This window comes from Lynx canadensis, chromosome A3, assembly GCF_007474595.2.
Source record: "Lynx canadensis isolate LIC74 chromosome A3, mLynCan4.pri.v2, whole genome shotgun sequence".
Classification (NCBI taxonomy): domain Eukaryota; kingdom Metazoa; phylum Chordata; class Mammalia; order Carnivora; family Felidae; genus Lynx; species Lynx canadensis.
Genome location: NC_044305.1, coordinates 120,286,954 through 120,314,261, shown reverse-complemented (window position 1 = coordinate 120,314,261; position 27,308 = coordinate 120,286,954). Strand labels below are relative to the sequence as shown.

The following is a 27,308-nucleotide window of genomic DNA, read 5'->3' as shown; positions in this document are numbered from 1 at the left end:
CCTGGCAACTTGTGCAAACATGCATCTAGAACCTATGTGTTTGGCTGAACGAAAAGATAAATTGCTAGCTAGATGGACAACAGATACCCATCAATAAACAAATAAGATTACACAGTCTAGATGATCAATACCACATGCAGCATCCCTGTGACGAAAAAGGCAAAAAAGAGGATGGGTCAGACTCTGGTTAACTTGGCAATCCTGCAAATCTCAGCTGCTCTGGCAAGGTGACGGGAGCAGAGAAGCAACAGAGAAAGGAAACAGCGTGAGGGGCGTGCAGGCTGCAGAGGGTCACGGCCATGGGCAGAGGGCAGCCAGGTTGGCAAGCACAACCCCTCAGCGATGACCAGCGGTCCCCAGCTGAATGGTCCCTTGAAAGGGCTCCTCTGCCTCTCCCCACTCCCTTAAACAGCACATGCTGCCAGGCAGGGGAACATTCTAACAGTCTCCACAGAGCTGTCCCACCATCTAGGCAGCAGTGGGTTTCTCTATATTAATGTAAATGTTTACACAGACTATGATTCTTTCACGAAGGTTCAATACCTAAATTTTCCAAGAGTAGAGACCATTCTCCCCACCAACCTTAAATTATAGCTGTAGAAGAATTTCTGCCTCTAGTGTTCGTGTCCTGCAATGAGGCAGGAGAACAGCATCTGTAAAACAGGAGCAGGGGCCCCTGGGTACGGAGTTGCAGTTTGCACGCAAAAAAAAATGCCTGGGATCCTATAAGGTTCAAAACCCACATCACCTGAGGACTTCTTGGAAAGGAGAAGTGGTTTAGGCTGAGAAGGAGACTAGGGGCAGTGAGATGGCTGAATTCAAATACCACAAGGGCTGCCAGGCAGAAGACAGGAGGCAGGTGCACAGCACTTTCTCTGCATCCCTTTGAACAGGGAACAGACACTAAGAGAGGGCAGGATGGGGCTCAAATAGAAGGGCCAGGAGCGTGGGACAGCACTGAATATTCCAGATGAGTCAAGACCATCTGTCCCTCAATAAGACCCACTGGCCTTACACACACAGCTGGCAGGATCTAGAACACTCCTGCATTTCTGCTCTAACTTCTGGAGTGTTTCCCCACAGGCAGCTGTGTTTAGTCCCAAGCCTGGTTATGTCAGCTGTTTTTTGGTATCCTATTTACATAATTTATATATAACCTAAACAGAATAGGAGTTTGAAAAAAATGCAATTGTTTCTAAGGAAAGTGAATATTCTGGAAGTTTTTGAGTGAACAGCTAAAATTAGTAAAGTAGTAAATTAGAAGTGAGCAAGATAGGGGCGCCTGGGTGGCTCAGTCGGTTGAGTGTCTAACTTTGGCTCAGGTCATGATCTCATGCTCATGATGAGTTCAAGCCCTGCGCTGGGCTCTGTGCTGACAGCTCAGACAGAGCCTGGAGCCTGCTTCAGCTTCTGTGTCTCCCTCTCTCTCTCTCTCTCTCTCTCTCTCTCTCCCTCTCTCTCTCTCTGCCCCTCTCCCACTCGTTCTCTCTCTCAAAAATAAATAAAAACATTAAAAAAATGTTTCTAAAAAGTAAGTGAACAAGATAATAACAAAAACATGGCCAGGAAGTCATAAAAATCTAAAATTCTGTACCCGGATTATTTCCAACTGACTGAATTCTCTCTCCTTTAAAAGAACCTGGAAATTACAGATGACACATCTTAACTACAAGGGAAACCAATGTGGGCACCTAGACACAAAGGAAAGATCTTTCCCTCAACAAAAGATAAGCAGGTGACCATATAGCTAAGTGTATTCAATCAAAATAATGTTAAATACATATAAATGTGTATATACGTACAATTGCTTTGGGTTCCTGGATTTTACGGACTTTCTAAAAATCTACCTCACTGCATTACTCTTTACATACAATCAGCAAGCGTGTATTTTGATGAGTGCTGACAAATGCCTACAGCTATGTGACTACACCCACAATCGTGATTCAGAGCCCCAAAAGGCTCTATTAGGGCCCATCCAAGCCTGCTCCCTCACCCCACAGTGTGTCCGCAGAGGTATCACAGCTCTTACCGCACTGTATTGAGGTCACCCATCGCCTACTATCTTTCCAAGCTTTGATTTTTAGTCCCTTTCCTTACAGTGACATTCACTCTTTTTGGTGTAGAGTCTATGTGTTTTGACACACAGCTGTGTGGCCACCATCACGAGAACTTTGCACATTAACTGATCACCTACATGTCCCAATTTCACCTGGTAAGAGCATTTTCACTGCATTTGGATCTGGAAGACCTGAGATTAACCTGCTTGCATTTTCACTGTGGTTCTAGGCACCATATTTGCACCATGTCCTTCCTTCCCTTTCTCTCCATCTACAGTGCCAGAGGCAAGAATATCAACTCAAAGTAGGTATGAGGCCTAAAGACATTCAGTAGATAAAAAATATTTTAAAGATCTATGTAAATGTCCTTTGTAATTAGTTTTAACAGCACCTTCAGACCAATGAGGCTGTTCTGAAGGAAGAGGAGTGCCCCATCCCCAGAGAAATGGAAGCCAAGACTAGAGTATGTGCTGGGGAGTCCACAGCCTACAAGTTGGACCATGAGCCCCAAAGATCCTTTCCACCTCCAAATCCAGTGAGAAGTCTCAGGAAGTGTGTATTAGCGTATGCTGGTGAAGAGAAGCAAAGCGAGGCCACCCAGGAGGGCTGTCCCACAGCCCCAGGGTCCTCTTTATTCTCAATAAAGAAACCAAGCTCCACATGGCCCAAGTGATTTGACCCAATGGAAGAATGATTTGACATTCCTCCAGTCCAAATCATTCTGGAGCCTTTCTTCACCCGCTACCTACTCTTAATTCATCCTTCTCAAAATAGAGAAAGACATTAAATGAAAGGTCACTGCTATGGTACAAAACAAAAACAAGCAAAAGAAACCCCCCCAAAAATCAAAGGACAAAAAGCCTGCGTTAAAAGTCCAGTGTTCTTTGTCCTCATGGGAAACTTCACCTGAAAAGTTCGTTCCCTCTAACATGTCTAAGGCAACAACAACAAAATGTTGGCCTAGCTCCCCTATCCCCCAATAAGGGGAGTTAAGTTTCCAATGACCCAACCACGGTGCCCTCCAGACATCTGGAGCATGGAGCTTCTCTTCTCTCCCTTGGGACTGGCCCAAGTTGTTCTAAAATTCCTCTCCAGTGGAGCCAGTAATAACGACAGCAAAAGCCAGAGCAACGGGCACTGCTAGGCCCAGCGGTGCCTCAGCCCTACACCGGAAAGCCAGGTACATAGGTTAGTGCATTTCATCACTGCACTGACCCAGTGAAGGAAGATTACCCCATTTCACAGAGGTAGAGACCAGACAGATTAAATAACATGCCTAAGCTCTTATAGTTGGTAAGTTGGGAGCTAGGAAGTACTTTGAGTCAAATAACTGTGAAGCCGGTGCCTTTATGGATTCTCAAAGCACAAAGCCCATTGGCAGGCCAGGCCCCCAAGGTCCCTTCACTGGTTTATAACTATAGAGGTCAGCAGGGTCTGAGACCAGACACTATGGAAGGAAGAGAAAATGCTCCCTAAAATGACCACGCTACATTGGGTCCTTTCTGAAATAAAGAGATAAGGTCCCAGGTGTGTTCCCAGAGATGGGTGATTTAAACAACTACAATCCCAGTGTGCGGTGGGGGTAGGGGTGGGGGTGTTAGTGTCTTTCAGAGTGCTTGTGAAGTATAAACTATAATCACATGTAGGAGTTTAGAAAAAGAGCTGGAGAGAGAATTGTGCCACTTTCCTGGCTATCAGAGGGAGGCTATGTCTAACGGACGGAGTCGCCAACACTGGGAAATGGGCCTATGGGCAGCAGGAGCAGTTCCCAGCCTGAGACGAGGACCCACACTCAGCACCATGCACTGTCCTTTGCTCAATTCCCCTTCAGGAAATTACTGATCTGGTTTCTTAGGAATTTGTAGCAAACATGTACCGAGTAACAGACATACGTAGTATTTCCCTCCTTAGGAGGGTAGCCAGGTCCATCTACTATCATCAAGTTGGCGACCAAGCCTTGGGCTTACCAGTCAGTCTCTTAAGAATTTGGCCCACGGGGATCAATTACCCAGGACCCGGTCCCACCGAGTGAAAAAGAGCCTTCCCAGGGTAGCCAAGAAGCCCACTTAGAGCCGACCATGGAACTGGGAGGGGCAGCTGCCTGACCTTATGCTGCCAGATCAGACTCAGCTGGTTACATTTCACGAGGACCAGTCTTGAAATGGTGCAGGAACAACAAACCACAACCGTGGAAATTTTGCAAAGGTTCAAATCCAGACCACGTACTTTGGGGTTTTGAATGGGGGTGAAGGGTGGGGTGGGATTTCATCTTAAACATGTCATTTTCTGTTCTGTTTACAACAAAGAAAGCATTCTTGAAGAGAGGAAAGGGAAAAGAAAAACCTTCATTACTAATCAAAGGAAATTTCTTAGAAACCACAAAGAGGAACTTTGCTGGAGGAAACAGCTGAAAACCTGATCAGAGGAAGGAAGAGGCATCAGACATAGACTGGCCGAGAGGGAGCTCAAACAAACAAATCAATCTTACACCTAAAGAAACTAAAAAAAGAACAAACAAAACCCAAGGTGAGTAGAAAAAAGGAAATAATGAAGATCAAGACCAGAAATAAATGACAGAGACTGAAAAAAAAAAATCGAAAAAAAAAAAAAATCAGTGAAACCAGGAGCTGGTTCTTTGAAAAGATAAACAAAATTGATAAACCTTTAGCCCGACTCATCAAGAAAAAAAGGACCCAAATAAATAAAATAAATAAATCAGAAACAAAAGTGAAGTAACAACGGACACCACAGAAATACAAAGGATTGTAAGAGAACCCTATGAAAAATTATATGCCAAAAATTGGACAACCTAGAAGAAATGGATAAATTCCTAAAAACATACAATCTTCCAAAAGTTAATCAGGAAGAAATAGAAAACCTGAATTGACCAATTACTAGTAACAAAATTGAATTGATAATCAAAACTACCATAAAATAAGAGTCCAGGATCAGATGGATTCACAAGAGAATTCTACCAAACATTTAAAGAGACAATACCAATTTTCATCAACCTATTCCAAAAAATAGAAAAGCAAAGAAAGCTTCTAGATGTATTCTATGAGGCCAACATTAAGCGGACACTAAAACCAGCCAAAGACATCACAAAGAAAGAAAGAAAGAAAGAAAGAAAGAAAGAAAGAAAGAAAGAAAACTACTGGCCAATATCCCTGATATACACAGATGCAAAAATCCTCAACAAAATACTAGCAAAACATATTCAATAATACATTAAAAATTTCACCACAATCAAGTGGAATTTATTCCAGGGATGCAAGAATGGTTCAATATTTGCTAATCAATCAACACAATACACCACATCAACAAAATGGATAAAAATCATATGATCATCTCAAAGACGCAAAAAAAGCATCTGCTGAAATTCAACATCTGTTCATGATAAAAACTCTCAACAAAGTGGGTTCAGAGGGAACATACCTCAATGTAATAAAGGCCATATATGAAAAATGCACAGCTAACATCATACCCGATAGTGAAAACCTGAGTCCTTTTCTTCTAAGATCAGGAACGACACAAACATGTCTACTCTTGCCATGTTTATCCAACATGGTGCTGAAAGACCGAGCCATAGCAATCAGACAAGAAAAAGAAATGAGGCATCCATATGGGCAAGGAAGAAATTAAGCTGTATTTGTAGATGGGGTGGGGCATGGATGCTCTGGGCTAGGGAACTCCTCATCTGGGCTCCTCCCTAATGCTAGATCCTAAGCCCACTTCTCTGGATTCCACACTTTCCTTGGGCAAAATGCACCCTCTCTGTGGTGATGGGGGCCATTTAAATGCTAATGATTCCCAAATCTGAAACTCTAGATTTCTCTTCTAAGCTCCAGATCTTGAACACAGGGCCTGGTGTTCAATAATTACCCACTGATGGCTCAGTCGGTTGGGCATCCAACTTTGGCTCAGGTCATGATCTCACGACTCGTGAGTTCGAGCCCCACTCAGGCTCTGTGCTGACAGCTCAAAGCTTGCAGCCTGCTTTGGATTCTGTCTCCCTTGCTCTCTGCCCCCCTCCCCCCCCCATTCATTCTCATTCATTCATTCATTCATTCTCTCTCTCTCTCTCAAAAATAAACATCAAAAAAATTTTTTTTCAAATAATTACCCACTGAATAATCTGATAGTTCTACCCAGATGTCCCATGGACACCTCAAACTGAAGTCCTCTTCTCCATCCCATTTCCATGTTGGTGGATGGCTCTCACGGCATCATGCCTGGATGATTTTAGAAGTCTCCTAATCAGTCTTGCCCTCACTCAAGTCCACCAGAATGACTCTTCTAAATGCAAATCAGATCCTATCTGTCCCTGCTAAAATTCCTACAATGGACCTCATCATTGTAGGAATAAAGGCCAAAAAATCCTTTAGCCTTTCTGCTATCTGGCTTCTCTGCACCTTGTCTCTCCAGCTCCTATCACCCACTCATGCTCCTGTCACATAATAATGCTCACCAGTCCTGACCAAGTGAGAACCTCCTAGGACTCTGACTGAGAAGCCCCGCTCCCATTACTCCACTTAGCAAACTCCTACTCATCCTTCAAATTCCAGCTCAATGGCCAGCTCTTTAGAAGCCTTCTGGTTTCCCTAGGTAGGTCCTCACTAACAGGACTTGCACTATAGCCCATGAGCTCCTTGAGGAAGGGGCTAAGTTTTAGACATTCTCTGTATACTCTGACTAGATCAATGCTTACTACCCTGATGAAATGTTTGATAAGTGATGGAAGGAATTAAGTTTCTCAAACTACAGGAACAAGCAGAGAAGGTGGGATGGTAACAGCTCCAACTCTGCTCAGCCATTCTCCTACATGATCTCACACAAATCATTTTTGTGCAAGGAGATTAGAATTAGGCCAATAGGATATCTATGACTCATTTTTTGGGCTCCTAAAAACCCTCCTCTATTGCTGTTTTTCCCTACACAAGGATATGAACAAGTGGCAAAGGAGTATTGATTAGCACCCCTGAAAGGTTTTATATAAATCTTTCTTTAAAAAATAATTTTTGCGGTTCCTGGGTGGCTCAGTGGGTTAACCATCTGACTCTCGGTTTCAACTTAGGTCATCATCTCCCTGTTTGTGAGATCGAGCCCCACATGGGGCTCTGTGCTGACAGCATGGAGGCTGCTTGGGATTCTCTCTCTGGCCCTCTTTGGTTCGTGCTCTCTCTTGCACTCCTTCTCCCTCTCAAAATAAATAAACTTAAAAAATAATAATTCTCAAATCACTCGGCTTAACCCTAAAACATTTCCCCGATCTTGGATCTAGCCAAAGATTTATGAAACTCTCAATGAGTTGATGGGAAAGGAAATAAAGGCAAAACCAGAGCAGGAACGTACATATTCAACATTTATAGAGTGAAGTCACAACCAAGGCACCACAAAGGGCTGCAAAGGAATTCTACGATCAGTCTTAGCCTCTCCTTGAAGCAATGACAACCTGTTAAGAAAGACAAATTTGACATGTTTCTGAAACATGTACATGAGCAAACTCCCACCTCCTGGGAAAGGAATACAAATATCAAAGCCAGGCTGCTGATCTAGATGATGTGTGGAGAGAAAGGACCAGCACTGGTGCTGGGGTTGTGGTTGGATGCAGAGACAGCTTCCCTGTAAATTGGCACAGTGCCCTGGACAGAGCAGGTCTGCACCCTTGACAAGAGGATTCTTCTCAAGAATATAATGCATGAAAAGCTCACGCAAATGAACTATGAGCCACTGTCTTTTTTTATGTGCGCTGCAGTTTCTAAAAATTTCTGAAAAATCACAGAAATGATGGATTTCACAGAGAAGCAATACCTTAAAGAAGTTATATTATGCCTTGCTCTGGACCACATTTCTAACTTTTGAAGCATCCTGTGGTCACATGGTATTTTGGTATCCCACCCAGACTCATGGATTTCTTTAACTCCTTCTCCCTACCATCCTCCATGTGTCCCTGGTTTGGTAGGCAGCCTCAGAGGATGCCTGCTCTCCATCCCTTTCCTCCCTGTATGCACAGGCCACTCTCACATCAAGGGGTAGAAGGTCCCCTTATCTTGCATCCAGGTTAGCGTGACCTTCTTTGACCACAGTGACCAGTCTAGCCTCTAAAAACAACTCTGGTAGCTGCCATTTCCTCCCAGAGACCACCACACCTGTGAGGAAACCCAAGCTAACCACGTGGAGAGGTCACTTAGAGGAGCTCCAAGGCTCCAGGCCTCCCTAGAGCTTTCCAGCATAGTGGTCAGCTGAATGCCAATGGCTGAATGCAACAGCCCAGGCGGTCAAGTGAGTGACCCCAGCCAGTGCCACCTGAAACAGAAAAACTGTCCAGCTGACCACAGTCAACCCACAGAATAAGATAGTAAGCTATTATTCTGAGGTTGTTACAGCAATAGATAACTGAAACACTTAGTAAACTGGATGCATTTATGTGCGGTAAAGCCAAAGAGAAGTGGGCCATTCCACATTAAAGAGTTTCCTAGAGAACCAAAATATCCAAATTAGCTTTTATCAAACTCTGGCCAAAAAGGTTTTTTTTTTTTTCCAACGTTTTTATTTATTTTTGGGACAGAGAGAGACAGAGCATGAACGGGGGAGGGGCAGAGAGAGAGGGAGACACAGAATCGGAAACAGGCTCCAGGCTCTGAGCCATCAGCCCAGAGCCCGACGCGGGGCTCGAACTCACGGACCGCGAGATCGTGACCTGGCTGAAGTCGGACGCTTAACCGACTGCGCCACCCAGGCGCCCCTTTTTTTTTTTTTTTTTTTAACGTTTATTTTTGAGACAGAGAGAGAGCATGAACGGGGGAGGGCCAGAGAGAGAGGGAGACACAGAACCAGAAGCAGGCTCCAGGCTCTGAGCCATCAGCCCAGAGCCCGACGCGGGGCTCGAACTCATGGTCGGTGAGATCGTGACCTGAGCTGAAGTCGGATGCTCAACCGACTGAGCCACCCAGGCGCCCCTGGCCAAAAAGGTTTTTAGAATGCAATACCACACCCCATCTTACACTAAATGTAACTTAATATTTTCTTGATGAATGGGTCATCGCTGCAGAGACATCAGGAACTACACTGTCCTAGGACCTAATGAAATCTCCAGAAGTCACAGAAGTATGTAGGCTTTTGGTTGCAACCCCCATTCAATCTCTGGACAGCTATACGCCTTGATCAGTAGCAATATGCCTGCCCCTAGAAACACCTCATCCTCTGTCGCATAGCGCCTTCTGAGGGTTGGGACCCTATCCCTGCTGGAACTTTATCTCAACAGGTCTGAGGAAAGACAGTCTAAGGGGTTCTTTTATGTTTGAAGAGAAGGAACTCTGTTACCTCACTGATCTGGGTTTGAATCCTGATCTGCCACCTGCTCGCTATATGGCCTTAGACCAGTCATGTCACTTATACACATTTCAGGTTCCCCATCTGTAAATGAAAACAATATCTACCTCTTGCTGGGAGCTACTTACCGGAAACACAGCAAGAGTTCAGTGAATGAGGGCATCCTGTCTATACTCCATATTCAGTGGGCCTGGCCCTGCACGTGGGTGTTCCCCCTGAGCACACACAGCTGAGCGTTGGTCAGGATTACACCCACGGAAGCCTATCATCAAGAGTGCATATCAATGGGGTGCCTGGGTAGCTCAGTTGGTTAAATGTCCAACTCTTGATTTCAGCTCAGGTCACGATCCCAGGGTTGCAGGCTTGAGCCCCGCGTGGGGCTCAGCACGGAGCGTGGAGCCTGCTTAAGATTCTCTCTCCCCATACCTCTCTGCCCCTCCCTTGTGCTTATTCATTCACCACATTCACCATGCTCAGTCTCAAAAAAAAAAAAAAAGAAAAAAAGTGCCTATCAAGAGGACACAGTGGAGGTGGGGCCAGGGAGGGAAGGTCTGAATATGTATTCAGGGTTGGAACACCCTAGGGGGTTTAGCGTGCAAACGTGAAGGAACTGGAGAACGAGAATGACCTTGGAGTCCTAGGAAGTCCACCTCAAGGAGCATTCACGAGGGCTGTTGGGCAGACCAAGTCCAGGGGCGTACGTGTGTGTGCATCCTGGAGTTTACAAAGCAAGCCTGGGGGCGGGGCAAGGGGAGACCCGGGCACAGATGTTGGGGTCCGACTGGCACTGCTACCCAGTCCCCCACTACTGGCCCAGCCCCAGGCTTTAGTTTACTCTCCAGGAAAACCAGCTAATGATAAAGTGCCAATTTAAAATAAACATGAGGGATCCGATATTCATGGCCAAACATGAGTGAGGTAACGTGGTGAAAGTCAGGACCCACTGCATATGCACGACAAGGACGTACTAGAAAAGCTGTTCTCACACACAGGAGGATCAGAAAAGGCCACACACACACACACACACACACACACACACACACACACCCGGGATGGGATTGAGGGGGTGATTTTCTGCAAAGTTGTTTCCATGTTCAGTAATGCACTGTTCTTCCACAGCTGGATTTGATGCCTCCCCATCCCTTCTACACCTTTCCTTAGTATTCTGGCTCCTAAAACATGCCCAGCTGCGCACACGGCGCAGACGGATGACCCTTCTGTCCCACTCTGGGACGGTGGCTTTGCCTCCCCGCCCGTTTCCTGCACGCCTGCCTCTCTCACCCTGATGCCTCTGGTTGCTCAGAGCCCCCCAGCCTGCTGTCCTCCTGCCCCAATTCATCACATTTCATCTCACACATACCCACCCAGCCATGTCCCCACCAGGAAGAGTCCGTCATGGCCTCTCCCTTCCTTGTATCCAATTCCCAGGGGGAGACAGGGGGGTGCCTGCTGTGATATTTTAGGGCCTCCCACCTCTTGGTACCTTTCTTCAACACCACTCAGCGAACGCATTTCGGGGCAGCCGGAGAAGCAGGAAGAGGCTCAGAAGCCTGCATTCCAGAGGAAGAGAGGATCTCAGGGAAGCCTCTGGATATGTCCTGCCCCCTCTCCCCCATCATCCCCCTTCTCACTCAGCAGGGACCCCTCCCCCGTTATCCAGCCCCTCCACGAACTCTCAACCTCCCCGAGCCTCAGTTTCCTCATCTGTAAAATGGAGCCAGTAACATCCAGAATCAAATGGGATGATGTATATAGAACCCTAAACTCCAGCCTGTGGATGAGGGAGTCTGGAAGCATCAGCCCTCTCACACAATATCCCTCCTATAGCTGCCTCCAGCCCCCCCGGAGCGGAATGTCCATCCATGGGGTGAATGCTGTGTGATGTGTACATGTGAAGGAATTACACATCCCCGGCATATCGTGTTCCCATTTGTAAATAAAGGTCTTAACAGGCTATTAATTCCAAGAGAAAATTTTGCTCTCAAACAGCCTTTCTGCTATGAAATAGTTTTCAAATATTGTTCCTTGCCCCTAACCGGTCACAGACTCTTTAACAACCCCACCAGAAGGGAACAGGTTGTGTGGACGCATTGAGGGTCTTGGGAATCGCCACTGGCCTCAGGAATGCTCCCTACCACCTTAGCTGCGTTTTCTGCCCACCCCCCCTTCCCCCATCAGCTGCTGCCTAGCCCTGCCCTGGACCCCATCCTGCTCCATCACATCACCCTAAGGGGCAGTTTGGGGCAGTAGAGGGCAAGTTGTGCCATAAGAGGAGGGTGGCGCCAGGACCCAGGCAAAGGGAGGGATGTGCGGAGACCCCACTAGCTGCAGCTTGCTCCCCCCAGCCCAGCTCCCCTACACCCCCCAGCCTCGGACTGGGATTGTCTGATTTCCATTATCCTCAGACCCCACAGGCAGCAAGGCCCATACTATTGCTCAGTAATCTTCTCTCATCCACTAATAAGTGAAACCCCAGCAACACCCCAATCCCACACCCCATCTGACAGCCCGGCTCGACCTACTTTTCTGGTCAGAACCCCAACCTTCCCGCCTCCTAGGAGAAGAGCCCAGGGCAGGCTGGATGTCTTGCCGCTGACATTTCAGGCTACCCTGAGGTCTCCCTGTCCCTGTCTATCCCCTACCCCCCACTAGAGGAGTATGGGTTCGAGAGCACGAAGGGTGCAGAGGAGGAAGCCATCGACAGTGAAAATGCTTCTTAGTGCTGCCGGTGGCAGCAGCAACAGGAGCGTTCCCAAAGCCCCCAGACCCAGTGCCTGCTGGAACCCAATTCACCGCCCCCCACCGGCCCAGGAGGGAGTCACTGGCTGGATCCAACAGGTGATGGGCAAAGAAGAAGAAAAGGGGAGTCTTTAGGCAAGAGAAAGAAAAGCACGGTGGTGCTGGGGTCTGGAGAACATTCCTGGGGTTACCCTAGTTGGGGATCCGGCTGCCCCATTCTCACATCTCCGTCCCATCCTACCCTTGATCCCAGGAGGTAACATGGGCCCGCAGGAGCAGAGGGCAGGTGGGTGTTGCTTCATTACACAGCTGGAGGAGAGATATATCCAGTGTTCTCCCCACAGCGCACACAGCCACCTGGGGCTTAATTTCCACCACATTCAAAAATACTGAATGCAGGGACTCTGTGACTTAAGGAAAACTTGGGCAAGTGGGTCTGGGAACCCAGGCCCCTTTTAAAAAGGCACATTAGTTCCAAACAAGTGACTCAAACTTCTGGAATGCAGCCCACTGAAAGCTGGGGCCTCCTGCATTCTATCTCAGGCTCCCAAATGGACCTTGAGAGGGACCTCCTCCTTCCCCTCCATTCCCAAAGTCACATTCAGGGCACTGCTTCCATGCCAGGGCCATGCTCTCCTGGGATGCTAATATTGTTATCTTCTATTTACTTCGTTTTCTTTTTTCCCGGTTTCCTAATCTTTTGGGTTTTTTGTCTCTTCTTAGCAGCACCCAAAGGATACCAGCAAATCACGAGTTTAGTGGCTGGGCTCCAAAGGGGAGAATTTGTTTTTGCTCTCTTAAGGGACAGCGAAGCATATGGGAAACTCCTGTGGTCCAGGGGCCCAGACAGGGAGGAAGATGCCAGAAGTGACTGTTGAGTAGAAAGTAATGGTTCTGAGTTGGAGGTCAGACCCCAAAGGCTGCCACGCCCACCCGCCTGTCTGCTCTGAGCTGTGCTTCCTACCATTTCCAAGCAGGAATGACCCCTGCCACTCTTCCCCAGATAGCTTCCAGCAGGACCCTTGACTGGCAGAGGCACAAGCTAAAGTTCACGGACTCAAAAGTCAAGGTAGCAATGGCGGATTGTCACTTTATGTGAACAGGGCATCGGGAGAAAAACCAAGGGAACTCTTGGTGTACTCACGGCGCCCGTGCACACCAGCCCGGGGCTGGGCTCCTGCAGAACGCACAAGGCTTCCTAAGAGAGGACCCTGCATGAGCAGGAAAAAGTTAAAACAGAAAACCTGTGTTTTCCTCTAACCAAGTGGGAGGCAATGGGACGGCTCCCTGGGGTTCTTACATCAACCCCTATGGCACTGCTGGGCCTATGGAGACTCAGCTCTCAAGCCCAAGAGACCATGATAATGGCTTTGGCAGAGATGTAGCCAGCATCATGACATAGGAGGAAGAGCACTGGAACCGGAATCGAGAAATGGACGCTCCAGGCATGTGATCACTGTAACTACTTATGCAGCCTCGAACAGGGCACTTTCCATCTCTGGGCTCACGAATAAAGGAGGCAGCAGGTAGGGCACAAGACTGTGGAGCTCATTAAGCCCCGCAGGCTCCTCCAGATGGGTAAGTAGATAAACTCAGATGCTGAGAATCACACCTCTCAGGAGCGATTAGTTAAGTGATGGCCCAAACTCCACCCCTTCCAGCAGAACGCGTCCTCAAAGAACTAGCAGACCCTCCACTACCGTGGCCAGCACGACTGTCCCCATGTACGTCCCCACACCTTCCAACTGCTCTACACACCGTGAGCTCCCAGCGGCAGACGCAGGATCTAGGACCATCACACCTTTGTGTTTCCCAGGGCATCTTCGCCCACATGCCCTCTGATCTTGAAAACAACCACTTATGCAGACAGACGGTCCCCACCCGACAGAGGGGCACCACACAAGTCAGTCAACTGCTGAAGCTAGTCAAGGACAGGCTGGAGACCAGAGGCTAAGGGAACCCTCCCCTTCCCCATAAGAGGTCTTTCTGTTGGAGATCAAGGACAGAAGCAATGACCAGGACGACGCTGCCTTGGAACCAGGCCTAGTGGGCCTTCCTGCTGCCCACCTGGGCTGGACACGGGTGACAGAGTGGCCCTGAGGCCCAATGTCCTGACATCCTCCACTCCCTCAGGCCAAGCACAGAGAAGCTCCAGAGAAACTCCAGAGGTTGAGAGAGAGACGGTCTTTCTGTACAAGAAGCCCAGAGCCCCGGAGGCACTCCCCCAACATATGTTGACTCAAGGGCAAAGACAACAATGCCATCCCACCTTTGAAACTGGTACCACCTCGCAGGAGGGCTGGTGGGAAGGGAAGCCCCTGGGTGGGACTCAAGGCGGGACTCACCTCCCTCAGCAAGTGCCTGCCTTTCAGGCCATCCTGCTGCTGCTGGGCCACGGTGACCCCCAAGACAAGTGTGTGCACAACACAGGAGACCACGGAGATGATGACGATGGGGCTGAGGCTGAGGGGCAGCGTGATGAAGAAGGAGAAGACAAAGAAGGTCTGCCAGCCCACTGTGTCGCTGGCCGCATGCGCGCGGGCAAAGTTCAGGCCCAGGTAGGAGAAAATCTGGGCAGTTATCAGCAGCCACAGCAGGTAGGGCACCACTTTCCGGGTGACACGGTCGGGGAGAAGCCCCTTTTTGCAGAGCACGAAGAGGAGGATGTCCAACAGCAGTCCCATCCCAGCGACGACCAGGGGAGCCAGCTTGTCGCTGGAGTAGACCACCGCGCACATGACCACCACGTAGCAGTCGAAGAGGGCCGCAAAGACCACCAGCACCAGCAGCGTCTCATGGCGCTGCCGTTTGAAGTAGGTCTGGTACAAGTTCTCCAAGGACTCGGGCACGAAGGTCAGCCGCATGAATCGAGGCAGGCAGAGGCAGGATCCCGAGTTCCGGACAGAGATTTCATGGGTCCGGCCCACCCCGCGGTCGGGGTCAGAGGGCAGGCTGACCGAGTATTCGGCGGAGTACTCAGCCGAGTACTCGGGCTCCGAAAAGCCCTGGTTCCTTGGCATCCTGGCGACTGTCTGCTTCTACCAGCCCAGGAGAGGTGGACCGGGATCAGAGGAAGGGTTCTGGAACGGGCCACCTACCAGGGCTCTCGAGGGCCGGCCACCTCCAGCAGGACGCAGAGCAGGTCTCCAGGGCACAGGCAGCGCTGATCTGGAACTTAGAAGGACAACACCAAGTAGATACACGGCTCTTCATTCCCATCTGTGGTTTCTCGTGACCCATCCTACCCCTCCCGAACGAATCGCTGCTGCTGCTGCCGGAGGCTCCAGGATCAGGGCCTTCTCCAGTCACCCCCACGCTCACGCCACCACCGGACCCCCCCCCCCCCCACACACACCCACACACCTGGTCCCGTCCTCACCAGTTTCCTGTCTGTGGCTTGCCAGAGGCCCGGCCACCTCTCCATCCCTCACACTCCGGGTCCATCTGTGTCATCCCTTCTCCCTCAGTCCCTGACTTCCTCACCTAAATTTCCAACAGGCCCAAGCCTTAGAAGCTGGAGATTAAACGTGCCCGGGAGCAACCAGAGCCATCCCGGCGATTCCTGAATCTTCCTGGTGTTTACTTCCTTCTCCCACCCAACCCTGGGCGGCTCCGGCTCTCCGCCTCCGGGCACTACCTGCTCTCGGGAAGGCTGGCCTGCCCCTGCATTTACCTGTGCGGGAACTCGGGAGCCGCGTAGTCCGGCCGGTCCCCGCTCGGGCTGCGGGGCTGGGTCACGCGTGTGGCGCGCGGGGGCCGCGCCGCCCCGCCAGCGTCCCGGTCCCCGGCAGGAGGGCGACCCCCCCCCCCCCCCCCCCGTCAGGCCCGGGATCCGGCCGGGAGAGGCGCGGGGCTGCCCCTCAGCATCCGCAGGCGCCCGGCCGCAGGAGGAGGAAGACGGCGGGGGCTGAAAAATCGGGGGGCGCCCGCCTCCGGGGCTGCGGCTCGCGGCACTGCCGGACCCCTCCCTCTCGCCCCCGCTGTGGCGGTGGCGGCGGCGGCGCGGCTAGGGGCGCACCCGGGGCCCTCTCGGGCGGGAGCGCGGGCCGAGGCCGGGGCAGCCCGCCAGCATCCTCTGGGCCGCCCGCGCGCCGAGCGGAGCCAGCCGAGTCCGGGCGCGGCGCGCTGCACTGTGTGAGTCCCCGCGCGGCGCCGGCGGCTCCGGGGCCACGCGCGCTCCAGGCCCCGGGAGGCGGGCGGCGCCCCTCCCTCCCCGCAGTCGCCGCCCTCTCGGCGAGCGCGTCCCGGAGTTGGGGGGGGGGGGGGGGGGCGAGCGCCCCGATCCAGCCCCGCGGCCGGCGTGGGGTAGGAGGCGGAGGAGCGCGGGGGCGAGAGTCGCAGGGGCCCCGGTGGCCCCGCGCCCCAGCGGCCGGAGGCGAGCTGCCTGCGGCTGCTGCGTGGAGGCGCCGGGGTGGGCGGCGGGCAGGAAGGATGGGCGAACCGATGCCCCCGCCTCCGCCCTGGGCAGGCCGGGTCTCGGAGGATGAAAGCCCGGGACGTGCCCTCCCGCAGGTGAGGCGCGCTCGCAGCACCCCTGCCGCCGCCTCCTTGGCCGCGGCTTCCTTCTGGGCGCGGAGAGGAGAGGCCGGGACTGAGGTTTGGAGCTGGCTGCCCCGCCGGGCGCGCCGGGCCTAAGTGTCCCCGCCCACCCTGGCAGTCCAAGCCTTCCGCCGAAGGGCCCGCAGCTGAGCTCTGTTTGAATTGTTCCTGAAGGAGGAGGGTAGGAGTGGCCCGGTAGGCACCTGGCACGTGGAATCGCAAGAGATCCGCTTCGGAAAGATCTCCCGTGCACATTCCACCTGCTTGAGATGGGTCTGAATTTACAAACTCCGCTTAAAAACTAAAATGCTCCTGTGAACGGTTAAGCCTATTAGTCTCTTACACCTTAGTATAAATTACGTTTCTTGGCTTTGACAGAACACCTTGCCAAGATCAACCACAGACTTTAAGAATTTAGATAAAGGGAAAGGGGAACAAAACGTGTGTGTAGTGCGGCGTCAGGGGTGGGGAGTTGCTGAAGACTGCCAGCAGCATTAGGGAATGGGCTTCCATGGGGAGAGCAGAAGAAATGAGTCAGAGAGGAGAGAAACTCAGCCATCCAGGCCCTGGAAGGACAAGTCTCTTCGTGCCACTGAGAGTCATCCATGAATGCCCTTTCCAAAGCCTCAGCCACCTCACATCCCTCAGGAATAGATTCATCAGAGAATTGATGCTATCACAGCTGTTTCTGTCCTTCTCTCTACTAATTCTGAAAACTTGCCAACCTCAGTCCAAACCTGTCAGGGCATTGATTACCAAGGCGGGGGGGGCATAGCATCAGAGTTTGGAGGAGCATAATTTGAATAAAACAGCACCTTTCCCCTTTGTTTTAATTTGTTTGGCATTCCAAAGTTGTTTTTTTTTTTTTTTATTTTGAATTGTTACAGGATGTTAAATGGGACATGATTTTTATGTTTAACAAAGGGACCTGTGTTAATAAAGGGGGAAAAGCCGATAAATACTGTTTGGGCCTGCTTTGGGACAAAGCACACCCACATTGCACCCTCCCCCTTTCCTGGTAATAAGACAATCCTTGGAGTTCTCCTGCCCGGCTTCCTACTTGGCAAGACCACCTCCAGCTCCCGGGCCATGTGGGTTCTTTGCTGGGCCTTTGCCCTCACGTCCCAGCCTTTGTACCACACTCACCTAGCAAAGGGAGAGTTTTCTGCACAGATACCCCTGGTTAAAAAAAACAAAAACAAAAACACAAGCCTGATTTCCTGCCCCTCCTGCCCTAATCACTGGCCTACACTACTCCACTTCCTGACCTTCCACAATCCTCCTCTCTCTGCTGTGGACACCTATCAACAGCCGGGCCGGGCATCGGGGCAGGCCAGAGGAGCCACACAGTCCCTGCCCTCAGGATGCCTGCCGTCTCTGTGGGGGCACCAAATAACCAATAAGACAGACCCTCGGCTGCACCCAGGTGGCAATCAGAGATGACCCGAAACTGGGCCTTTCAGGACTGGGTGGAAGGATCTGACTCGTTCTGAAAGGGGCGCACTCAGAGACCTGAAGCCTCTGACAAGGCTCCGCGGGGGAGGGGAGCGTCCGGAGCACATTCCCGTCCCTACTCTGCTTTCTGGGTATGGGCTCAGCCCTCCCCTGGGGATGTGGGAAGCCCCATGGGCCTCCCTAGGAGCCAGAGGCCACTGAGTGAATATTCCAGAGCAGGAAAGCAGCTCAAGGTCCTGCATGCGGAAGAGATCAGGGAAAACACAACTAGTGGGAGACAGGCAGCCGGCCCTGAGAGCCGGCCCTGAGAGCCTTCCGCAGCTTCTCCGGCACCTGGAGCCAGATAGTCACTGAATGAATGATTTCCCTAGGAAGAAATGGCACTTTGTAAGTGCACCTCTTGCCCCTGAGGGAGCCCTCGGGCCTCATTCACTGATGCTGAAATGTCCTGGTCCAGGGAAATTAAAAATAACCCCACTCAAGAAAAGGGTAGGAAGTATCTTCAGTTTCTAAGCTACACGTTTTGTATCTATCTTAAAACACATGTACACACAGGCACGCACCCACGCAACCCAAGACCGTGAATGGCTGCGTGGGTGACTTGCCTGGGACGCATGTCCTAAACTGGGGACAGAACCTGGGTGTCAACTGCCTTGGAGTTCTCCCGCCCGGCTTCCTACTTGGTAAGACCACGCCCAGCTCCTGTGTCAGCTCGGGTGGGTGTCCTGACTCCCACCCTAGCCCAGGACAAAGGATAGGTACCTCTTTGCTTGTATGGTTTGAGACTAGAGATGATTGCAGAGTGTTAATTGTTGTTGGATAAACAGGAGTGGTTTGGGCCCCTGGGGAAATGTGGCGGCTCCCGAATCTAGCAAACAATAGATCCGAGCAGAACCCTGGTGTCCTGGGGAAAGAGAAGTGGGAGGAAAGAAGATCATTAGCTCCTCTGGTGCTGGGCCCCAGGAGAGCCCTGTTTGGGGCCTTAGCTGAAGGCAGAGCCCGAGACCAGGGCCTGCATACAGCTGGTTTAATTGAACAAGTGATTCCCAGAGAAAGAAGGTGGGGAAGCCGGTAAATACAAGGGTGTGTGATGAGTGGTCACCACGGACAGTAGGGCTCAATCCATGAGTGCAAAAAGCAACTCAGAACTTTTCCGCTGGAGGGCTGGAAGAGGGGAGTATTCATGCACTCGCTTCCCTACCCCACTGGGTACTTCCCGGTGTGCACAAGCTTCAGGGACGACGAGGCAGGGAACAAGACAGTGCAGAGAGGCGACATGCGTCCGCTGCATGACAGAGTGGACAGGTGGCCCAAAGGATGGGCAGACACCACACCACTGTCCCATAAGGGACCAGACCCCTTGTCAACTCCTGCCAACTCAGAGGTTTGGATCCTGTCACCTGGAGGAGAGAGTCACGTGGTACAGGACAAAGCTGGCCCCTGTGCACTGGCCGTGTGTCCTGGCAGGGCAATGACCCAGCACTAACCCCTAGATGGGGTCACTGGGAGGAAGGAGGAAATTAACGGGAACCAAAGCGGTTGGCAGATCTCCCCGGAGCAAGTCAAAGGGAGGAGCTCCCATCCATCTCATGGCTGGATCCCCAAGGCGCTCTGGCCACTTCTGTCCCAGCGTGACTGTTCCAGGGTGGGCTGCTGTCTCCCTCGAGCTGTCTCTGGTTGCATCTGGGAGCCTGTGTGATCAGTGGGCATGTGTGTGATCAGTGCGCATGTGTGTGATCAGTGTGCATGTGCATGAGGGTGAGCGTGAGCAAATGTGATGGGTGTGAGTGAGCATGTGTGATCAGTGTGTTTGATCAGCATGCACGTGGGTGAGTGTGTGTGCAGTGTGAGCACGTGCCCTGTGGGTGTGGCTCCAGCCTGTCCTTCTGGTCCCGTGCCCCACTTGTTCTGTCCACCTGCACGGCCTACTCGCTGCCCTTGGATCTTTTGAGCTCTCGAATAGGCAGACGGAAGCGAGTAGAGAGAGCACAGTGCTTCCAGACCCTGTGGTTTGTGTTGTCTCCTTCAGTTTTATGATGTAAGTACGAACGTCCCGCATTACGTGGGTGAGAAAACTGGGGCTCAGAGACCCCTCAGTTAGGGGCGGCAGAGAGGGGGCTGGATGCTGAATGTGCTCTTGGCCACACAGAAGTCAGGCTCAAGCAGGAATCCTCAAGAAGCTTCCTCCAGTCAGTCAGTTGCTGCCTCTCTAACCAAGGGATACTTGATCTTGGGGACCAGGTGCTTAGCCAGCAGCCAGAGGCAGCCTGTGGAATTGTGGCTCCCTAGATGGCAGAGAAAGAGACTCGAGGCATCATTCTGCCCCAGCCCGGATGAGGAAGTTGAGGCCCAGACAGGTTAAATTTGGGGAAGGCAAGACACATGCCCATGGAGTGTGAAGCAATGTGTGAATGCTGAGTAATCCCGGGGCCTCTGTGGAAATGTCACGTTTCCAAAAGCACTCAAGCCAAGGCCCCTCTGGGAAGAGGCACCATAGAAATATGTGCTAACAACTCTCTCCCTGGCCTGCTGGGGATGAGAAGGAACAGACAAAGATTTTAGAACAACAAAAGATGGCTAGAGAAGGCCCGGGTGGGGAGGACATGGGGCCCCGACCTTCACCGTCCCTCTCACAGGTGGGAAGCCACAACACCCTAAAGAGCGAGGCTGAGACCCCTGGGGGGGTCAGGCTGGAGGGGCTAAAGGAGTGCTGGTGAAAAGCCCTCACTGCAGATGAAAACAATCTACTGTCCCCATGTCTGCTTCCCCCCAGCCCCCACCTCCATCTCAGGAATCACCCTTGCCTCTGCCCTTCTCAACCCCCCGCCCATTCTCTACCCCCAAAACCAGGGCGATTGTTCCAAATCCAAATCTGATCTTGTCCCCATCTCCTTTGAGAATCCGGTCGCTAGCTGTCCCTGCCCCAGCTAAGAGGACTGCCCACCTTGCCACACGCTAGGATTAAATAAGATGGTACTTATGAAGTGCTCAGCTATCACCTTGCCTTTCAAGTTGCACTAAAGGAACGCCAGTCATTTTTTACTTCGGTTGAATGGTGGCCCCCAAAAAGGTACATCCGTGTCCAAATCCCTGGAACCTGTGAATGTGACCTTACTTGGAAAAAAAAGTCTTTGCAGATGTAATTGGGTTATGGATCTTGAGATGACACCATGCTGGATTGCTTGGATGGCCCTAAATCCAATGATAGGTGTCCTCAGGTGAGACAGGCACAGAGGAGGAGATGACATGTAGATGGAGGCAGAGGTTGAGGGGAAGGGGCCGCAAGCCGGGGAGTGCCTGGAGCCACCAAAAGCTGGAAGAGGCAAGGAGGTGTTCTCCCCTTGAGACTCCAGAGGACGTGCAGGCCTGCTGACCAATTGATTCCGGACCTCTGGCCTCCAGAATGTCAAGAGAATAAATTCTGTTGTTTTCAACCACCCAGGGTGCGGTCATTTGTTATGACACCCACAGAAACCTAAGACAGGATCCAATAGTACACTTTCTATACCTGTATTTAACACCTACTAGGACTTGTTGTAATTTTACATGACTGTTGCCCCACTCATTGGACTTTGAGCCCAGGGTCAAGGCCTTGGTTTACTTGTATACCTGGAATGCCAGCCCCTGGTAGGTTATGAATAAACCTTGTTGAATTAAAATAACAGTTCTAGGGAGCCTGGGTGGCTCAGCTGGTTAAGCATCTGACTTTGGCTCAGGTCATGATCTTGTGGTTTGTGAGTTCAAGCCCCGGATCGGGCTCTGTGCTGACAACTCAGAACTTGGAGCCTGCTTCAATCTGAAGATTTTGTGTCTCTGCCCCTCCCTCTCCCTCTCTCAAAATAAATAAACATTAAAAAAAATTTTTTAATAACAATTCTGAGGCACCTGAGAGGCTCAGTAGGTTAAGCATCCAACTTCAGCTCAGGTCATGCATGATCTCCCGGTTTGTGAGTTCGAGCCCCATGTCAGGCTCTGTGCTGACAGCTCCTAGCCTGGAGCCTGCTAAGGATTCTGTGTCCTCCTCTCTCTCTGCCTGTCCCCCGTTCATCCTCTGTCTCTCTCTGTCTCAAAAATAAACATTAAAAACATTTTTTTTTAATTTAAAAATACAAACAATAACAATTCTGTTGGATCCTCTTTTCCATTTGCAGAGCTTCTTCAGTGACCTGGAGACATGCCAGGGGGTGGCAAAATCCACCTCATAGTTATTCCCAGACTTCAATTGTACTTGAAGTGATGTTTTTTCCCCTTGGAGGGAAGTCGAGTGATTTAACCGGCAAGTAATTTTAATCACGATTTTTATCGCGAAACCATCAGGAATTGATTGGGGAGCGGAACACATGAATTTGTATCCGTTCTGGGGTACAAGACAAGACTGTGAGGAAACGGACATAGGATCGTGCCTCCAGAGCTCGTGGAGGGCTCGTTCTCTCTGTGTCCAGGAATGCTGGAGACGCCCAAGGTCCACGCCGTCACCCAGGCCTGCGCTGCTGCTCTCCAGCCGCGTGGAGCTCTCACGGTTCCGAGCACGCTCTCATGCCCTCACCACTTTGCATATGCCGTTCCCTCTGCCTGGATCTCTCTTCCCTCCTGTTGTCCACCAGATACCCATCCTCAAAGACCCCCTTCCCATGCCATGTGCTCTGTAAGGTCCTCTCTTATCCCCAGGCAGGGGAGGCCCCTCGAGAACCGCTGTGAGGACGGTCTGCTCATCTGTCTCCCGCTCTGGCGGAGTCTCTCAGGGGCAGACGATGTGTTCTCATCCACCTCCTCACCCTGCTTCGTCTTTCTTCATGGCACATTCTGCCTGAAATGACAGTGTATAACTGTTTGTTCCTAAGTCTTGTTTCGTCCCCATGGAATGTGAGTTCCGTTGGCAAAAACAAAAACAAAACAAAACAAAACAAAACAAAACAAAACAAAACAACCCTGTTTCGTTTTGGCTTTTTAAACTGCTGATTCTCATGTGCTTAGCATCAAACCGGCCCATAGTATATGGATTCCTTTCCTATAGCTCCCATAACAAATTTAGTGTCTAAATAGTACAAATGCATATCATCTTACAGTTCTGGGGGTCAGAAGTCCAAAATGGGTCTCATCAGGCGGAAGTCATGGCTTTGGCAGGCCTTCGTTCTTTTCTGGAGACTAGGAGAGAATCTATTTCCTTACCTTTTCTGGCTTCTAGAGACCACCCACATTCCTTGGCTCATGGCCCCCTTCCTCCATCTTCAAAGCCAGCAATATTACATCTCTCTGGTCTTTCTTCCATAGCCACATCTCCCCGTAACAGAGCCTGGAAAGTCCAATTTTAGGGACCCATGGGAAGGTTAGACCCACCTGGATAATCTCCCCGTCTCAATGTCCTAAGTCATATTTGCAAAGTCCCTTTTGCCATGTAAGGTAACACACTCACAGTTTCTAGAGATTAGGATAATGACAGTTTGGGGGCCATTGTTCCATCTATCACAGTAGGCTCCTGATAGGATGGCCAGGCAATGCTGCCTATAGCAAGGATCCATATTAGTTCATTTCTCCTAAACAAATCTTCCCCAGATGTTTCTAATCTTGATGCTGCACGAAATGTCACTAACAGGTTAAATCTGGAGATTGTAAAGCATCTGAAAAGTCCGTGAACTGGGGCACCCGGGTGGCTCAGTCGGTTAAGCGTCCGACTTCAGCTCAGGTCACGGTCTCGCGGTCCGTGAGTTCGAGCCCCGCGTCGGGCTCTGGGCTGATGGCTCGGAGCCTGGAGCCTGCTTCCGATTCTGTGTCTCCCTCTCTCTCTGCCCCTCCCTCGTTCAGGCTCTGTCTCTCTCTGTCTCAAAAATAAATAAATGTTAAAAAAATAAAAAAAAAAGTCTGTGAAAAGGTGCTTTTTTCTGAGAGGAAAGAGGTCCTTGAAATCTTTTGATGCAAGAAAAAGCTCTAGAAGGAACTCATCTATCTGCCTGAGATCTTCCCCACCTTTATTCCACGTTACCTAATCTACATTAACAGGACAGACCCATTGTTCCAGGAAGGCTGGTCGGGAACAAGAGATGCCTGAGATTTGTGGGATTCATTCCAAGGCTCTCCAAGTCCCCTTCATGCCGTCATTAGAATTGTCTTCCAGAACCACGGTTTAGACTTTGCACTTCCTCAAAAACTCCTATGGTTTTACTGTTTTTAGATTCGATTCTAAAGTCCTTAGCATCCAGGATATTTCTTGGTTGGGTCTCAAGCTCCTTATCTCATGTAATCATCACAACTGTTCTATGATGTAAATATGATTATTATGTCCATTTTACAGATGGGAAAACTGAGACTAGGTTCATAACTTGCCTGAGGTTCCACAGCAGATAAAGGATACTGCCAAGTTTGTACCCATGCACGTGACCCCAGGGCCTGGCACGTAGGCTCTGTGCAATCCGACCTGCCCAGCCTATCAGTCATTGCTGGAGGAATGATAGACTCAGTAGCCTGACCCCCTGCTTGGGTAGGGGTCAAGTTAGTGCCAGACCACAGGGTGCGAGTCAGGGGAAAGCAAAGCAGGAGAGAGACTAGGCCTTTGCCAGAAGATATGTCTGTTCAAATCCAGAGTTGTGTCGCTAGCCTGGGAGGCAGGAAGGCAGCCCCGTTGGAGGGTGGAAAACCAGACAGCAGGCCCACAACAGGGCGACACCCAGGGGGACCCTGCAGCCTGCAGCCCGACTAGGAAAGACTCAGGTCAGCTTGATTTGCATGCTGCTGACCCATTTTCATATCTTAAAATAAGAAACATTGAGTATAAGCTTCCGCGATTATATTTACCAAGTCAGAGCAGAGTGAGGCCCAGGTCTGTAAAGCTGAGGTTTATCTGTCCCCCTTGGTCTTTTAAGGCACCCTCCCTTCCCTTCTCCCAGTGTCTGGGCCTCTCACCTTCTCTTCTTCTTAGGACCAGATCCCAGAGAGTGATCCGCCTGAAGCTGGAGAGATGGACACGTTACTGCTGAGGTCTAGAAGCCATCAATTCCGCCACTGCCTGCTTCCGCTTCTGAGCCACCTAGGAAGCGGACCCTGGAAGCAGGCAGGTGGGGCGCACAGGTCACCCGGGATGGAGTGAGTCAGAGCTTGGGGCTCAGATATTTGGCCACAGTCTGTGATAATGCTTCACTCTGGACTTGAGCCCCTTCACCTAGCCCCAGGCATGGGGGGTGGCCAAATGTCCCCCCTCCAGGTGCAGAGCCTGCCCTGGGGATATGGAAGTAAGAGAACAAAATGCACCCTATCGCTCACTCAGCTAGCAAATGAGAACAGAGTGAGAGGGCCAAGCAGATGGGGCTCAGTTCCTGTTCCCCGTTTCACCAGAAGAAAGTTACTGAAGCCAGAAGAGCTCTCCAGGGGGGTCTCTGTAGAAGCAAAAGAGGGAGAGGTACTTCACTAATAGTCATCTCTACACACGCATACACAGACGCATGCATGCATGTGCACACATGCACACACAGATGCATACACATGTGCACACACAGGTGCATACATGCATGTGCACACACGCACACACAGATGCATGCATGCATGCACACAGATATACACAGGCATGTACACACAGGCACACACAGATGCATGCGTGCATACATGCATGTGCACACATGCACACACAAGTACACACGTGCACGCACAGATGTATGTGTGAATACACACACAGAGACACATGCAGGCATGTGCAGACACGCACACAGATGCACACATGTACACACACAGACACATGCATGCATGTGTGTGTGCGCGCACACACACACACACACCCCTTGGATTGATGGTCAAAGCCATGGGTCAAAGGAATAAGTCAGAAAGATGGTATTTCAGATTTCACTAAGGAGTAAGAAAGATGGTATTTTGTAGGCAGAGTGGCCTTCCCAGCACCCCCCCCCCCCCGATTAGATCAGAGCATACATGATCCAAAAGTACAGTGGAGATTGTAGAGGAGAGGTCGCTGCCTCCTGTGCAGAGCTGGCCCCTCCCCTTGCCCTGGAGCCCATCCCGTACACCCCACTCTGCTCCTTCCCCGTCTCTCCTGACTCTTCCCTGTCAACAGGCAAGGCCGCTCCCATCTTAAATCATAAACAAATGACAACCCTTCTGGGCTCTTCATTCCCTCTAGCTGCCACCTTATCTTCTTTCTTCCGGGTCAAGCTTCTTGCGGAAGTTTACTCAGCAGCATTCATAATGTCTGCTTCAAAAAAGGAGACCAGAAAAGGCTCCGTGCAGTAGGATGCCCCTGAGAAGGAAGAGGGGGAAGAGTATCTGCCCGGAATGAGGAAGGGGCAGCGAGCAGAGAGGGAGCAGCAGGAGCAGAGACGTGGAGGCGGGGAAGTCCAGCAAGCGTGTGGGAATGGTGAATGCAGGTGGATAGCAGAAGGGTGTAGAAAGAGAAGTCGTGGCAAGGCAAGAAAGGTAGAAAAGGGCCAGATCACAGAAGGCCTTGAATGCCGAGCTAGAATTGCTACGTTTGGGCTTTACAGCTGTTGAGGCTTCATTTGGACAAATGACAGGTCCTGACCAGCTCCGTTCTCTCAGAGAATTGATTTGGAATAAAAGATGGTTTGGAAAAGGAAGAGACTGTCAAGGGAAAACTGGCAAGAAGGCACACAAAAAAAAAAACTACCGGAAGACAGTGGTCCAAATTAAGTAATGCTCTCTAGGATTCGTTCCACAAAGTTCTCAGGCCTCGCACATGAAGCTGTCATGCGGATTTGCACTCAAATTAGACACTCACAGGTTTTTGGGTAAGCATATTCGTGTGTTTTTACAGATAGTAACGTTTATAGCTGTTAAATAATTCATGCTGGCATTGTTTTCCCTCTTGTGCTCTTAAAAAAGATGCTGTTTACTGCACAAGCGCTGGCAGAAAGAAGTCAGCTACCCGCTTTGCCATCCTTTTTACAACCTTGCTGTGCCACGTGGGGGGTGCCAGGCACCTCTCTGAAGATGTTCTCTTCAGTGGAATACATGCTAAGCTTTTTCAAAACCAGATCAAGGGCTTAGCCCTTTTTGTTTTTATTGGAGTTTTATGATTTTTTTAAACTTCTCTTTATTTTTGAGAGACAGAGAGAAATAGAGCACAAGCAGGGGAGGAGCAGAGAGAGAGGGAGACACAGAATCCAAAGCAGGCTCCAGGCTCCGCGCTGCCAGCACAGAGCCCGACGCGGGGCTTGAGCCCATGGACCA

The 27,308-nt window shown here is 50.8% G+C and overlaps 1 protein-coding gene across 2 annotated transcripts in view; it reads right to left on the bottom strand.

Moving 5' to 3' along the window:
* Positions 1 to 15,864, bottom strand: part of ADCY3 (adenylate cyclase 3) — an 89,977-nt gene extending 74,113 nt beyond the window's left edge. For both annotated transcript variants that reach the window (XM_030311523.1, XM_030311522.1), the window contains exons 1-2: positions 15,802 to 15,864; positions 14,474 to 15,302 (exon numbers count right to left, since the gene is read on the bottom strand). In XM_030311523.1, coding sequence (XP_030167383.1) covers positions 14,474 to 15,148 — 675 coding nt within the window. In that variant the 5' untranslated portion in view covers positions 15,149 to 15,302; positions 15,802 to 15,864. The remainder of the gene's footprint in view (positions 1 to 14,473; positions 15,303 to 15,801) is intronic.
* Positions 15,865 to 27,308: the final 11,444 nt, after the last annotated feature.